The sequence below is a fragment of the Drosophila suzukii genome, chromosome 3 (genome assembly GCF_043229965.1).
Source record: "Drosophila suzukii chromosome 3, CBGP_Dsuzu_IsoJpt1.0, whole genome shotgun sequence".
Lineage (NCBI taxonomy): Eukaryota > Metazoa > Arthropoda > Insecta > Diptera > Drosophilidae > Drosophila > Drosophila suzukii.
Window position 1 is genome coordinate 15,700,886 of NC_092082.1, and position 16,109 is coordinate 15,716,994.

Sequence of the window (16,109 nt, forward strand, 5' to 3'; positions counted from 1 at the left end):
TTCCCACTGCTTTTAAGGCGTTGGCGATATGGGGGAATGGTTTGTTAAATGAAAGCGAAAAACGTAAACAAATAAGGAAGGTCAGTGGTCTAAACGAACAAAGCTAAAAAAAGCAAAAGCAAATGTTTGAAGAACGAAAGATTTTCCGACTATAAAAAAATGTAGTGACGCTAATATGAAAGATATTTGTAAAGTTAAACATTGGTTGGGGAATCATAAATGATTTTATTTCAAAGAAGATTTCAAAAGGTTTTTCCAGATTCCAAAGCTTTGTCAGCAACGTATTTTAATGATATACTAGTTTTTGAGGCTTTCTAGTTAGGCTTTTAGTTAACTTAAGGTAGGTATAGGCATAATACTTACCTTGGCTAGTACTACCAATACAACCGCTCTACGGAAACAGTTTTGCGATGCAACCCACCCAACATAAGATCGCAAAGCGCCTCAAGGAAATGACATTCAGATCGAAGCATTTCCATTGACGGCAAAGATACATTTTCGACCCACAGCCCCCTTTCAGAATAAAAAACAGCGAAAACACAGGCAATGCGCCAAGATAAACAATCGAAAACATCGCCCAGCTTCTGTCGCCATTGCAACTAATAACGCTACAGTGAGGAAAAAATATCATAGAAAATATATGATCCGTAGAAAAAGCTGTCACGTAAAAGTAAGAATCGACACAAAACATAGACCAGCAGAGCTATATCACTCAACTAACTTTCTATATCGTTTACAAATTAATTCATTTCCTAATAATATATGTTTATGTCATGTTCCATGATACATGTATTTCTGTTATGGTAGCTGGAATTTTGATTTTATAGTTATGCTGACACTTATAGAACTCAGAACTTAGATTTATAGAAATTCAGCTCAACGCTATTCTTTGATAAGCCAGGGTTCCCTTACCATAAGTTACCATTTTCCGAGTGTTACTGAATTTCCAGAAACCAATTTTTTTTACGTGTGCTTGCTACGTCACAACTGTCATTGGCTCTAGACTAAAACCTCGTTGAACCGAGCTGATCCCAATGGGCGAAGCTTACGGCTATAAAAGCTACGGCTACTCTCGATGCCAAGTTTAATTTGCTCAGAGCAGAAATCGGGAGTGGACGTCTATCAGAAAACGCGATAAGTGAAAAGTAAATACGACCTTGCGTTGCTGTTCGTCCTGTTTTTGAAGAATTAAATAGAGGCTACTGAAATGGCTCTGGTGCCGGCTACAAACAATACGGATTGGGACTACTGGGATTATCGTCGTCGCCTGTGGAGGGATTGGGATTTGAACGACTGGGACCTGCCCTACTGGAAGCGGTCGTTGTCTCGCGTTGGATCCGCACCCGATCTCAGTCGGGTTATCGTCGGCAAGGATGGCTTCGAGGCCAATGTGGATGTGCACCTGTTCAAGCCCTACGAGATCAGCGTGAAAACCTCGGGGGACACGGTCGTGGTGGAGGCCAAGCACGAGAAGCGACGGGATGGCGACACCTTCGTGGGCCGCCACATCGTCAAGCGGTTCGTCCTGCCCCGAGGATACTATCCCAACGATGTGCGATCGGAACTGTCCTCCGATGGCATACTCACCGTCAAGTGCCCGCCGTATTTGACCAACGAGCGGACTGTGTACGTCCGCCAAGTGGGTCCCTCGTATCTAAGCATCAAGAATTAACCCAAGTCTATAGCATCGTAATTCCGCGTTTTGTTCTTAGTTCTTTTTCTGTTGGAGCGAAAATTGAGAGACGAATGTTATGCACATAATTCTAAGACTAGAATTGGACTCTTTTTGTAATTAACAAGGCAACATGTGTTTAGTTAAATAAAATAAAAGTTTAATTTATTAATAATGAATGCAGACTGTCTTATTTGGAAGTGGTTTTTTTTTCTTCTCTCAAGCGCCAGCGGATGTGCTCAACTCAACTCAGCTCAAAGCTTAAAAAATGCCCAGGAAAATGTCAACATAAATTAACTCAAGTAGGAAAAAAAAAACAGAAAACTACTGACCACACAAAGTATCCGCTCGTATATAGTATTTCTCTTCCGAGATTATCTGTTCTTTATAGCACGTTTTACCCAGAAACTTATGTGTGGACACCACGCCCTCGAGCAATTTCCGCAATTTGCCAACTAAGGTTAGACTGAAATGTAAATGGGCCAATAAACGAGAATCGCTTTGAGCATAAGCCTACACGGGAAAAGTGTCGTAGAAGTCGCCAGAAATTAGAGCAGTAGATATATATCAACTGACCATAACGAGTAAAAACCACAATATTAGTTGTACGAAGCGCAGGCGATTTTCCAGCGTACCTATATTTTTTTGAGGAAATATTCGAAGTCATGATATTGAATACGTTTACAACCGATTTTTGCAAAGTTGCTCCTAACATTTGAAGGACACAAATATCTTTTGAATGACTTGCTTAAAATAATATAACAAATTTTTCTTATGGTAATAAAACTCAAAAGAAATATAAACATTTACAAAAACGGCTAGAAAAAATGTGATATGTCCCAGGAAGGTTCATCTACTAACTTTCAGATATTGTCAACTGCCAAACGGTTGGATTATTGGACTCTGAGATATAAGCTCTTAAATACAACCAAAACAAATATCTCATGAGCGATTATTTTAAAAAGTACTAAAGTTGTACAGTTTAATGTAACAACGGCGTTTACAGGGAGCTCAAAAAAATTATTTTTCAAAGCTAGTGTAATTGGTAAAATAAAAAAAATGTTGAAGATATTTGTAACAGTATATACTTTAAACATCGAATTTGTTGTCCATCATAAGTATAAATATAACCATGTAAATAAATAAAAAAAAAAATTCTAAGAAACCGAAAATGTAGTGATGGTCTCAACTCACCAACTAAATTTATGTTTAATTTATATAAGGGGTTTTTTTAACATATATTTTTGGTTAATGTGGTTTCTATTTTTTTGTGAAGCCCTGCGGCTAAGCTTGGGTTAACCCAGTATGACTTATAGCAGCTAACAGGATCATAACTTTTTATAGCTGGGTTGTGTACATTTTTTTATCGCGGGCAATTTTTGTGGTAAGCGTGGATTGAATTTTAAGCTCACTCCCGTCTTAGATGTTGAAGTGTTCAGAAGCTTAATCTTCAGTTGTGTTTTTAAGCGCAAAAATAAATTATTCTTGCATTTTTTTGTAGTCGTAGAGGTAATTCCTTAAAATTCCTTTGTGCTGCACAAACTTAAAAAAGACCATAATAATGAAATAGAAGAAATCGAAGCTACTAATATAAAATTAAATTAAATTTACCTATTGTTTTAGTTATACATTTTTTAAGCGTAGTATTTGTGTCACTCTTGGCCTGATAAAAACATGTGGAATGTTAAAATATTTATGTGGTGAGGTTTTTTCCGGTGCTTTAGACATTAGACTCGTTTGATTGTGCGATAATACATCCGTAAGTACATACATACACTGTCGTATCAAATTTTTTTCTAAGAAGGGTATGATATTTTCAAATTTTTGGTTTTCTAGTGTACAGTCTAATGTGTTGATAGACGCAACACTTACTTTTTTTATAGCGTGTGTGATGTTAAAAGTAAAAGTTGAAGAATTTATTTATTTCCAAAACGCAAAGACAAATTTTTCCCTTTTTTTTACAGTGAAGTAATTTTGTTTTACGTTTTAGTAGCAGAATTTTTTTTTTTGGTTTGAAAGGTAAAAAGCAAAAAAGTATATTAAATTTTTGGCAAGCTTCTGATGTTTTAACAGATGTTTGATTGATGACCATATGTCTCTCTTCCAAGAAATTTTTGAAATTCGCAATTGAAGGCCTTCACCTAAAAGATACCCGATGTTTACTTTAAAATAAAATAAAATTGTTTTTTTTATTTGTTAAGTAACTTGGCAAGTATAATTTGTAAGCCATCAGTAACAAGTCATTGGAACTGTACATTTGGACTTATCAAACTTTGGTCAGATAAAAGTTCTTAATTAGAGTTACTTTCGGCATGATGATTATTTTTTGAATATAGCTTTTGACTAATTGAGTTTGACCAATTGTTTAAAAAATAAATAGCTTACACTTTCATGTTTGCTAAAATCGAATGCTTATAAAATGATTTCAACTGTTAACTTCAAAAACGAAAGTTAATTTCAGGACTCCGAGGTAAAATTTAAGTTTATCATTTAATTTCGTTGTGAAAAGTGAATTTACATCCGGTGCATTGTTTTCGAGGTGACAAATTTGCTAAACATAAGAATAGCTTATCGTTGAGTTTTATGGAAAAGGTGAGTCAAGACGGCTAAATTTTTTGAAACATTTTTATCAATTTTCAACGTCATTTCTTTTTTTTTGGCATGATTGCTAGGTACATTTGGTAGTATCATTTCTTATCAGATAATGAAAAAAGTTTCCGGAGACCACCACCTCGCAACACATTTCTTTGCACTCTATTGTACTGCTTACCTCAGCCAAAACAGTTGTGTCGCCTCGTAGGTAGACAGTCAAAGGAATCTTAAAATTCCTACAAATGAGAGATAATGTTCTGGAGAGGTTCTACAAAGATTCTGGAAAAACCAAATTACGGAGTTAGTATTCAAAGCAATGTAAGTTTGTTGCATGTTTAATGTGTAATACGTGTAATAGAACAAATGCTTACTTAAAAAATGCTTAGCTTGTGATTAAATTATTGCATTAACACTCCCACGAGAGATCAACTTAAATCGTTTTAATTACCCAATTCAGAGTGACCAAAGTCGCGCCCAATTGTCTGTCAATCCGCGAGTCAATGAAATGGTCAATTATGTGTAACCTTAGAATGTTTTCAGTTGCTTTGTTAATTTGTCAATCAAATTGTGATCTATCGAATTGAAAATATCGGACAATGAGGGGATTGGGTCGTAGCTTAGCCAATATGGGAAGCAAACAGCTTGGCTGAGATACTGGACTACATATATAGAATAACATGTTTGCTCGGCTAGCCAAATACGTCGAAAAGTAACACACCCACGCGATTTCTGTACTGAATTCAATTTTGTTTAATTAAAAACAGTTTACAATTTGGAGAGCAGTTGCAGCGGCGCATTTGATTTGGGATGATTGAGCGTTATATTTATGTAATGTCAGTTTATATTAATGTGGGATTTTTATTTGTATCAAAATATGGTAAATCAGAATGTGTACATCAAGGTAAATATATCATCTTTCAATTCCATTCAACTCCGTTACTAAACAGAAACTTCTTCTATTTATCTTGATGTACTGAAGGACTTTAAACACTTTTCAACGAACGCAACATATGAACATACTAGTCGAAATGAAAACAATTTTTTTTTGATAAAGTCTATTATATTCCTCAGCTTAGATTGACGCGAATGGTCGAGTATTATGTATTTTTAGGTTTATGGGGGAAACATTTTCTTGGCACATCAGTCTTGTATTAGCTTTCGAACGCCACGGTGTGCTGTTGAAATAAATTTTTAAGTTTTCTGCCAAGTAAAATAGTTAATTAAAATGTTGTTTTGTTTTTTAAAAGTTGTTAATTCACTAAAAAACATTGCGCTCAAATTGCTAAATGCGTTAAAGTTAAACATTGGCTTTTTTCAATTAATTGCTTTAAAGCATAGGTAAAATACGTTCAGTATGTGCTAATTTTAATGACGCGCTAATCCTTTAAATCGTTCTCCGTGAGTCACGCATGGTAATATAATAATTGTACAAGCTACCGTTTTAAAATGTATTAAAATGTTTTTTAAAATGTATTAAAAATGAGAACAAAATCTCATCTCAGACGGACATGGCTAGATCGACTCGGTTTGTGATTCTAATCAAGAATATATATACTTTATGGCGTTCTACCGGGTAAATTTTTTTCGACGAATCTTGTATACCCTTTTAGTCTACGAGTAACGGGTATAATCATAAGTAAATTCAATAGAGTGCAAATCGGCTGTTTCACACGCCACATACCGTGAAACCTAGGTGACGTTTTAAGCGAATAGGAATAAACGATAGGTGGCGCTTTTGTGTTGTTTGCAATCTCGCACCCTCTTTGTCTGAATAACGGGTAAGTGATGGTCGATGGTAGAGTATAGCGTTCTCTCTTGTTTTGTATTATGGATGCATAAATAGAACAGATTAAGATTAATAATAAGATTATACCTTTATACATACATACATACAACATATTTGCTCATGATATAAATAAGAAATATAGTAAGAAACTAAAATAAATAAATTTTATCAATGTCTTCTCATTTAATAAATTTTATTAGAGAAAACCACTGAAGAGGTTGCAGAATGACGGCAGCGGTCCTGGTTTTATTCGCCCTAACATGCGTTTCAATTTCCACAGGTAATTTTGCATATAGACCGGCTAAATTTATAACTATAATAAAATATCTAATTAGAAAAACAAAAAAAAACGACAAACACAATAAATTCCATTAGACATAAATTCGGTTTATATGTGAGAAGCCTGTTTAATATAGAACAAAAAATAAATAATTTGGACTTGTATTGCAATTCGCAAGTTCAAATAAGTTTAATTATAAACAAAACCGATTTGTTAAACCAAAATTTGCTTTTTAAACACTTTATTTATTAAGTTTTTTTTTTAATTCAAACACAGCAGAAAAACAATTTTAAATAACATTCCTCACGAAAAAATACAAAAATAGCTGCACTCTTTTGGGAAGCCTAAGAATTAGGGCCTTCTAAATTATTTTCTTTCCCAACCCGCTTTTCTTCTGATCGATTTAATTATTAATTGTTGAATTTATTAATTCATTTACAGCTCATTTAAAGACCAATATCGGTGTAATTTTGGGAAGCAATTTGGATAAAACTTGTCATGACATATATCCTCCGAAAATAAGGAATGGTAATTTCTCCATCACAACCAAATGGAGCGGCCAAAATTACTATCAGGCGGCAAAATATCACTGCAGTTACAATTATGAACTAAAGTTTGACGGAGACAGAGATATGTTCTGCTCAAAAGGATCTTGGATTGGTAATGTTCCTGAATGCATTTGGTCGGGCGATGTCGAAGATAAAGTATTAACTCTCTAAAAATGCATCTGTTCCGCCTACATGATATTTATGAACCACCTACCTTCCAGGACTGCCATACTTATGACGGTTGTTCTCACAGATGTAACGAATTCACTAAAAGGTGCGAATGTTATGAGGGTTATACCCTAAAAACCACCGATTTCACGAGCTGTGAAGGTTGGTAAAAAGATTTTATTTATTTATATATGTACCAGTTTTCCCCTTCGCGACTTTGTCCGCCTCTAAGAAACTGTTTTTAACGGAGGTCGCAGAGAAGTAAACCCTTTTTTTTCCCATAAAATTATTTTAAAATGTCAAAATAGTAAAAAAATAACAAAAATTAGTTTGCACTTCAAAATCGCAATCCAATGACTCAAGTTATGGAATCTAGAAGTGCAGTTTTGGGGTCCCATTCTGAAAGCCCTTGGATTTACGGAAAAATCAAATATAAAAATGGGTTAAAAATTTGACCCTCCTTTAAAAACAATATTTTAATGCAGAACATTAGAGTTCTCAACCACAAAATCATAGAAGTATCCCACGTTTAAATCGGAATCCAACAACTCAAGTTATGGAGCTTAAAAGTGCAGTTTTGGGCTCCCATGGATTGGGTTCCCATTCTGAAAGCCATTTAAAGAACTCAAAAATCAAACTTGAAAATGGGAATAAAATTTGATCCTAGTTTAAAGTTAAAAATTTAATGAAGAATATTAGAGAATTCGACCATAAACCTTTAGAGGAAATCCACGTCAATACCCCAAGTTTTGCAATCTAGAAGTGCAGTTTTAGGATCCTATTTGGAAAGCCGCTGGAAATACCGAAAAACAGAACATAAAAATGGGTCAAAATTTCGAACCTCGTTAACAAGAAATATTTTAATGCAGATTATTAGAGAACTCAACCACAAATTCAAAATCGGGATCAAACTACCGAAGTTATGAAATGTAGAACTTCAGTTTTGAGTCCCCATTCTGAAACCCATTGGAAATACGGAAAATCGAACATGAAAATGGGTCAAAATTTCAACCCTCGTTGAAAAGAAAAATTTGAATGCAGACTATTAGAGAATTCAACTACAAATTCATAGAGGTATCACACTTCAAAATCGGGATAAAATTACCAAAGTTATGGGATGTAGAAGTTCAGTTTTTGGTCCCCATTCTGAAATATTGAAAATTAGGAAAAATCGAACATGAAAATGGGTCAAAATTTCGACCCTTGTTAAAAAGAAATATTTAAATGCAGATTATTAGAGAATTCAACCACAAATTCATAGATGTTTCACACTACAAAATCGGGATCAAACTAGCCAAGTTATGAAATGTAGAAGTGCAGTTTTGGGCTTCCATTCTGGAACCGATTAGAAATACGAAAAAATCGAACATGAAAATGGGTCAAAATTTCGACCCTCGTTAAAAAGAAATATTTAAATGCAGATTATTAGAGAATTCAAACACAAATTCATAGAGGTGTCTTACTTCAAAATCGGGATCAAACTACCCAAGTTATGGAATGTAGAAGTGCAGTTTTGGGTTCCCATTCTGAAACCCATTGGAAAGACGGAAAAATCGAACATGAAAATGGGTCAAAATTTCGACCCCCATTAACAAGAAATATTTAAATGCAGATTATTAGAGAATTCAACCACAAATTCATAGAGGTGTCTTACTTCAAAATCGGGATCAAACTACCCAAGTTATGGAATGTAGAAGTGCAGTTTTGGGTTCCCATTCTGAAACCCATTGGAAAGACGAAAAAAATCGAACATGAAAATGGGTGAAAATTATCATCCTCGTTAACAAGAAATATTTAAATGCAGATTATTAGAGAATTCAACCACAAAATCATAGAGGTATCACACTTCAAAATCGGGATCAAACTACCCAAGTTATGGAATGTACACGTGCAGTTTTGGGTTCCCATTCTGAAACCGATTAGAAATACCGAAAAATCGAACATGAAAATGGTCAAAATTTCGATCCTCGTTAAAAAGAAATATTTGAATGCAGATTATAAGAGAATTCAAACACAAATTCATAGAGGTATCACAATTCAAAATCGGGATAAAACTACCCAATTTATGGAATGTAGAAGTGCAGTTTTGGGTTCTCATTCTGAAACCGATTAGAAATACGGAAAAATCGAACATGAAAATGGGTCAAAGTTTCGATCGAACATTAAAATTGCAAAGAATATTAGAGAATTCAACTACAAATTCATACAGTTAACCCATGTCTAAGTCGGGATAACTTGAGTTATTGGATTTCAAGTTATGGAATCTAGAGGTCAAGTTTTGGGTTCCCGTTCCCATTTGAAGTACGCAAAAATCAAACACAAACTTAAAACCTAAAAATATAAATATTTTCAACTTAAAATGTTTCTCCCTCTTCAACTATCTATTTGATTAAAAATATGATAATATAAAAACAAAGCAGCTACGGGTCCTTCAAAAATTTTTATTTGGATCCTTTAATTTACTGTTAGAGCTGTTAAGGGTCGCTGGTAGGACATATCGGATGGGGCCCCCTGTGGAATGTCAATTAAAATGTTGGCTGCCTCAGCTTGTTTGGCTTGGGATGTGCGCTGATACCCCTAATTGTTGCTGTTTTTTTATACACCTTGAGATATGAAGATCCCATAGTAATATTATCTTTATGCAGATATCGACGAATGCAAGGAATCGAATGGCGGTTGCTCTCATATTTGCACGAACTGGCCTGGAGAATACTTATGCTTATGTAATGATGGTTATCAAATAGATCCAGCAGATGGACGAACTTGTTTGGGTATGTTATACAATAATGTGTATGTATGTATGATAAGGAAATTCTAATTTTTATATAATAATTTGTTTTCCCCTGTCAGACATTGATGAGTGCGCCAATCCTGATCTATCTCCGGACTGCCAAGCTGGCTGTGATAACCTGGATGGATCCTATAAGTGTCGTCCGACAATGTTGGGCAGAGTTGAACCCAGCGATACCATCGGTCTTCCCACAGATGGAATATTGTGCAAGCCAGGTTTTAATCTCTCCTCGGATGGTAGCGAGTGTCAGGACATCAACGAGTGCGAACTGGTAGATCACGACCCGAAGACCGGGCGAGAATCCCCCCGTTACTGTAAGCATAAGTGCGAGAACACAGTAGGATCCTACATTTGCCACTGCCCTGACGGATACCACCTACTCGAAGACCACCAGAGTTGTGCCCTGAATGGCAGAAACCGCCCGGCCATTATTATCCCTAAGGCCATAGAATGTCCATCCGGATTTAAGCCATCTGCCGATGGTATCAAGTGTCAAGACATCGACGAGTGCGAACTGGTAGATCACGACCCGAAGACCGGGCGAGAATCCCCCCGTTACTGTAAGCATAAGTGCGAGAACACAGTAGGTTCCTACATTTGCCACTGCCCTGAGGGATATCACCTGCTCGAAGACCACCAGAGTTGTGCCCTGAATGGCATAAACCGCCCGCCCATTATTATCCCAAAGGCCATAGAATGTCCATCCGGATTTAAGCCATCTGCCGATGGTACCAAGTGTCAGGACATCGACGAGTGCGAATTGGTGGATATAGACCCAAATACCGGAAAAGAAATCTATCGTTACTGTTATCACAAGTGCGAGAACACAAATGGCTCCTACATTTGTCACTGCGATGAGGGCTATCATCTACTCGAAGATCACCAGAGTTGTGCATTGAATGTCAGAAACCGCCCGGCCATTATTGTTCCAAAGGCCATAGAATGTCCATCCGGATTTGAGCCATCTGCTGATGGTACCAAGTGTCAGGACATCGACGAGTGTAAACTCATGGAATCCATTAACCCAAACAGGAACCAACCCTGTCAGCAAATATGTGTAAATGCGGTGGGCTCGTTCCGTTGTCACTGCAAAGATGGTTATCATCTGCTGGAGGATAATCGGACTTGTGCATTAGATCCATGCCCTCTAGGCTTTACAAGATCCGCGGATGGAATTAGTTGTCAGGACACTACTTATATTTCTTGGAATTTATGTAGTGGCATGCAGGATCCCCTTAATGGAAAGGCTTATTGTTATGGACCTGCAGATGGATTCTCTCACAGTCTATGCAATTTTATTTGCGATGATGGATATGCCTTAACAGGCTCGAGTACCAGAAGTTGTGATCGTTCAGGAATTTGGAGTGGTTCAGAGCCTAAATGCGTTCGTAAGTAATAAATTAATTAAATAAGTTTGGATCGAGAACAATTTGTTGGGTTTTGTAAGCTCTGCTTAATAATTTCAAAATTTTTACATAGCTATTAACCTGGTTCCAACCTGGTATTTCAACCACGTAATTTCACCAAAATGGAATGTCCACCAGAATATAAAGCGAAAAAATTGGAATGAGCATGACTATTCAGTATCATCACATACAAGTTATTCAGGTAGTGCAAGGGTGAGTATAAATAATTAAAAAGTGCTTTTTATCAGTATATCCCAAAATTAAAACATTACCTAAATTGTATTGTTTTAAAATAAGTAAACTGTTTCCTGCAAAAAATTTAGAAGCACATAAAATTTTTTTTAGAACCATTATCCACATAAATGGGATATTCTCTAAACTGGTGTAATTATTTTTTTATCCTTTTTGTTTTTATAGCATGGTTCGATGCGGCATATCAGTACGTCCTATGACCAGGTCGGGATACCGTTGAATTGACGTTGAGCAATTTGTAAGTTTGAATTCCCTTATGCTTGTCCACATCTCAGCCAGATTAGTAAAATATATACGACTCATATATTTGTATCCGATTTTCTAGGTCACCCTGCCAGAGTACTGCATTTTGAACACCGTCCATTCGAGCACCAAACTCAACTAAGCATTTATTTATCAATCCGTTTTTTACCATAATCATTACGAAACGAAATATTAAAAGAAAATTTTCGAATATGATTTTTGACATATTCAAGAATGTAAATTATAATTATTATGAAATCGAAATAAAAAGTTTGCGGGCTCAAACGATGATGAACAAATAAATTGAACTAAAACAAATTAAAATATTTGTTATGGTCTTTATAAAATATTTTTTTGGAAACACACGAAAATATTTCGCATCAAAAGACATTTTTGTCGAGAATCTAAGCAAGTTTTACTAAACTAAGTTTTAAAATGCACAATTGTACTTCCGTGTAGAAAAATGAGTGATGGTGGGTTCTTTTATTGACTTTTGTAAACTTTTGTAAAATTACATCAGCATAAATTTCGGGCTTATCTCTGAATAGGAAAGGGTAAACGAAAATCAGTTGTGGCATTTTCAAGGAAAAACAATGCGACAAATGGGTTCCACAGATTACTAAAGCTACTTCTGGGCTCTGACTATATAATCGATTTAAGAGCAACTTAGGATTACTAATTTAGCAGCGGTGTAAGAAAAAATCAGGTGAGTGAACTGATTGAAATAATTGAATCCAATCAAACTTATGTGGATCGTAAGTATGAAACAACAGAAGCAGCGCGTGCCAGGCCCACTTGGAGCTATTCACTACTGAAATAATTGCCCTGAAATGCCGTTGAACTCGTTTGGTTAGAACCTGTCATTAGGAAAACAAAGTTCAGATTATACAGTTTTATTTTTTGCAAAAACAACGATTTCTAAAACTAGCTGAAATAATGTTTTGTTAATATGGACCCCAGCAGAGCCGCGAACATGAGTTGATAGTATTTTGACAAAACAGTGAAACCTACAAAAAGCAAAAAAAAAGTTTTTCAAATTACTTTATTTTGATCATATCAAAACAACTTTTCTCTTGAATGGTTTTTGATTCCGGGTGGTACTAAAAACTAGTTTAAATATTTTTTTAAATTTAGTTTTTACTCCTATAAAATATACCTATAGAACATAGAATATATAATTATACATTAATAATTTAGAATTAAAGCAGGTTTCAATACCTTTCGAAAGAAATAAAGTGCCGTTTTCGGAAATTGGGACTACAGAAGATCGACTGTATCTATGCTTCAATATTTCGATTTTACCGTCTAGCCGATCGGCGGCTTCTGTAATGAGATGGAATGGGATTTTAGGCCCATAGAGACGGGGCACTGATAACCCCGCAAAGTTAGTGCTGCGATTGGACCGCATGTGGATGCCGTTCCAAGATCATTCACTCGCCCGATTGCCCGCGATATTATTTTTATTATTTACTGGTTTCAGCTCGGATTGGTTTTTGTTTTCGTTTTGGCTCAGCTATGGGGCCTAGCAGAAAGTCTATTTAAGCGCGCGTTTAACTGAGAATTCAAATCAGTTTGAAATCGTGTGCTGAACGGATCGTTCGTCTTCGGTTTGTTGTTTTAGTAAAGATACTCGAGAATCTTGTGAGAATGTACCAGCGGCAGGTCTCCTTTGATAAGGTTTGTTGGGTCAACAAGTCCTCTGTGCACATCATACAGAAAGTGAACCGTAAAACAGCTAATAAATTAAAATCAATAACAAGTTTATTATTTTGCCTTCTCATCATGAGCTTTTTCCAACCTTGAAAAAGAAAAACACAAAATATATACTATAAAGACATATTAATAAATTTCATTTGAATGAGAAAGCGGATCTACAATCAATTCAGCTCGTCATGGAATTGGGTTAGTTCGTAATAGTTCTGAACAAAGGAACACAGAGTGTTTTTCTGGATTGACTGGAATTTTTATTTTGGTATCAAAACAAAAACAATGGTTTTAAATTAAAGTTTTATATGTATTTCTTTATTTATGAGAAACTAGAAATAAATCCCGAACTAAGAAGTCGGCCGTATAATTTTGTTGTGGTAACGGGATATATTTATTTCCTAGACATTAAAAATACTTAAATTCGCTTAATTTAAAATTTAAATCCTTTACAGATATACGAATTTTTAGTCTGTGAACGTTAGATATATATTTGAGATTTAAGAATGTTTGACTGACTGACGTTTTAACTGGGGCAGTTTGCTTTTACTAAAAGCCCTTGGTATTTTTCAAGATCTCGCAAAGCTAACCGCCCTAGTGACCTTCTCAGAGACATAGCACACCAAGTTCTATGTCGTATCCTTGGCAATATGCACTGATTGCCAATGTGGTCAGACCTAAACCTTCGATATGCTGGCTCCCACACAAAAATGCAATCACAATGATATTAGTCTTATGCATGTACTACAATTACAGTTCGATGGCACATATAAGGCTTCGGTTAAGTAATTAACCGATTTTGGCCTTAGGTAATTCAAAGTCATAATAGTGAGGTGTTAATGGCGAGCATCAGATTACCAGCGCTATATGGACTTGGGTTAAACCCAGGTCATTTAGTGTCAATCTCTCAAGTTTCGGATGAAGCTGGTTATACCCAACGCATATAGTGATAGTCCGCTGATCTATTTATTTTACTCCGCATTTATTATAGCCAACGCGCGCTGAGGATTCGGCTTATATTGCCGAGGGTGTGGATATTCAGGAGGCCAGGAACACCTGTCTGCTGTTCTCGCCCAAGGATTCCTCGTTGTCCAGCGGAGCTTTGGCCAACATTTTGTCCATTTTCAAGCAGCATGATATCAACCTGGTGCACATTGAATCGCGATCCTCGCTTCGTGTCCCCGGCTACGAGTTTTTCGTTGAGGCCGATGGAAAGTCGGGAGCTTTGGGAAGAGCTATCGATGATGTGAAGGAGCAGTGCAGCTATTTCAACATCATTTCGCGGGACTACAAGGATAATGCCACGGCTGTGCCCTGGTTCCCAAGGCGTATACGCGACCTGGATCGTTTCGCCAATCAGATTCTGAGCTACGGCTCTGAACTGGATTCCGATCATCCTGGCTTTACCGATCCGGAATACCGCAAGCGACGCAAGTACTTTGCCGACATTGCCTATAACTACAAGCATGGCGAGCCCTTGCCCCATGTGGATTATACCAAGGAGGAGATCGAGACCTGGGGCATTATCTTCAGAAACCTTACGAAACTCTACAAGACCCACGCCTGTCGGGAGTACAATCACGTCTTCCCGCTACTGGTGGACAACTGTGGCTTCCGGGAGGATAATATTCCCCAGCTGGAGGATGTCTCCAACTTTTTGAGGGGTGCGTTTCTGGAATGCCCATTCAAATGATTTAATTTTAGTTTCATACATTTTATTCTCGAAGATTGTACTGGTTTCACTCTACGTCCTGTGGCCGGACTACTCAGCTCCCGGGACTTCCTGGCTGGCCTGGCCTTCCGCGTCTTCCATTCCACCCAGTACATTAGGCATCCCAGCAAACCCATGTACACCCCGGAACCGGATGTCTGCCACGAGCTGATGGGCCACGTGCCACTCTTTGCAGATCCAGCCTTTGCCCAGTTCAGCCAGGAGATCGGATTGGCCTCCTTGGGAGCACCCGATGATTTTATTGAGAAACTGTCCACTGTAAGATGCCCTCTTAATCCAACTCATTAGAATTACACCTTATATAGCTGATCTCTCTTCTAGATCTTCTGGTTCACTGTTGAGTACGGTTTGTGTCGCCAGGAGGGTGAGTTGAAGGCCTATGGAGCTGGTCTACTTTCCTCATATGGAGAACTCGAGTATTGCCTCACGGATAAGCCCCAGCTGAAGGACTTTGAGCCGGAGGTCACTGGCATCACCAAGTATCCCATTACGCAGTTCCAACCCCTCTACTATGTGTCCGACAGTTTTGAGACTGCCAAGGAGAAGACCATGTAAGAAACGTAATTTATAATTAGTTACAGAATAATCTAAGATTATAAAATTTATTTTTAGTAAATTTGCCAACTCGATTCCGCGTCCCTTTGGCGTACGCTATAATGCCTATACCCAGAGTATTGAGGTTCTCGACTCCAAGCCCCAGATTTCGAACCTGATGGACAACATCAACTCCGAGTTCCAGATTCTCCAGAATGCCATTACCAAGCTGCGCGTCTGATTCGAATTGATATACTTTATATATACTCCCTCTCTTTATATATCATTATAAGAAAGAATTGAATAATAAATTCCATCCAATTAAATCGTATTTTTTTTCTTTATTACCACTCTGTTGGGTTCGATTAAGTTTTTTTTCGATTTGATTAGGTTGTTCATTT

The 16,109-nt window shown here is 36.8% G+C and overlaps 3 protein-coding genes across 8 annotated transcripts; all 3 read left to right on the forward strand.

Moving 5' to 3' along the window:
- The first annotated feature begins 1,079 nt into the window (after window positions 1-1,079).
- Window positions 1,080-1,851, forward strand: LOC108006877 (heat shock protein 27). Its single transcript, XM_017070456.4, has one exon. The coding sequence runs from the start codon at window positions 1,208-1,210 to the stop codon at window positions 1,670-1,672; it is 465 nt and encodes a 154-aa protein (XP_016925945.1). The 5' UTR covers window positions 1,080-1,207; the 3' UTR covers window positions 1,673-1,851.
- A 2,574-nt stretch (window positions 1,852-4,425) lies between these two features.
- LOC108006876 (EGF-containing fibulin-like extracellular matrix protein 2) lies at window positions 4,426-12,050 on the forward strand. 6 transcript variants are annotated; one of them, XM_065864746.2, is made up of 9 exons: window positions 4,426-4,582; window positions 6,251-6,330; window positions 6,772-7,034; window positions 7,100-7,208; window positions 9,692-9,817; window positions 9,897-11,225; window positions 11,317-11,456; window positions 11,661-11,733; window positions 11,821-12,050. In XM_065864746.2, exons 2-8 carry the CDS (start codon window positions 6,276-6,278, stop codon window positions 11,718-11,720), a joined length of 2,082 nt encoding a protein of 693 aa, XP_065720818.2. In that variant the 5' UTR covers window positions 4,426-4,582; window positions 6,251-6,275; the 3' UTR covers window positions 11,721-11,733; window positions 11,821-12,050. The 6 variants fall into 6 exon arrangements, with proteins under 6 accessions (XP_065720818.2, XP_070851961.1, XP_065720820.2 ...); XM_070995860.1 differs by having other exon boundaries at window positions 4,428-4,564; XM_017070454.4 differs by lacking the exon at window positions 4,426-4,582 and adding an exon at window positions 5,872-6,042.
- Window positions 12,051-13,318: 1,268 nt separating this feature from the next.
- Window positions 13,319-16,034, forward strand: Hn (phenylalanine hydroxylase). Its single transcript, XM_017070423.4, has 5 exons — window positions 13,319-13,415; window positions 14,434-15,106; window positions 15,170-15,432; window positions 15,496-15,725; window positions 15,787-16,034. Exons 1-5 carry the CDS (start codon window positions 13,386-13,388, stop codon window positions 15,947-15,949), a joined length of 1,359 nt encoding a protein of 452 aa, XP_016925912.1. The 5' UTR covers window positions 13,319-13,385; the 3' UTR covers window positions 15,950-16,034.
- The last annotated feature ends 75 nt before the right edge of the window (window positions 16,035-16,109 follow it).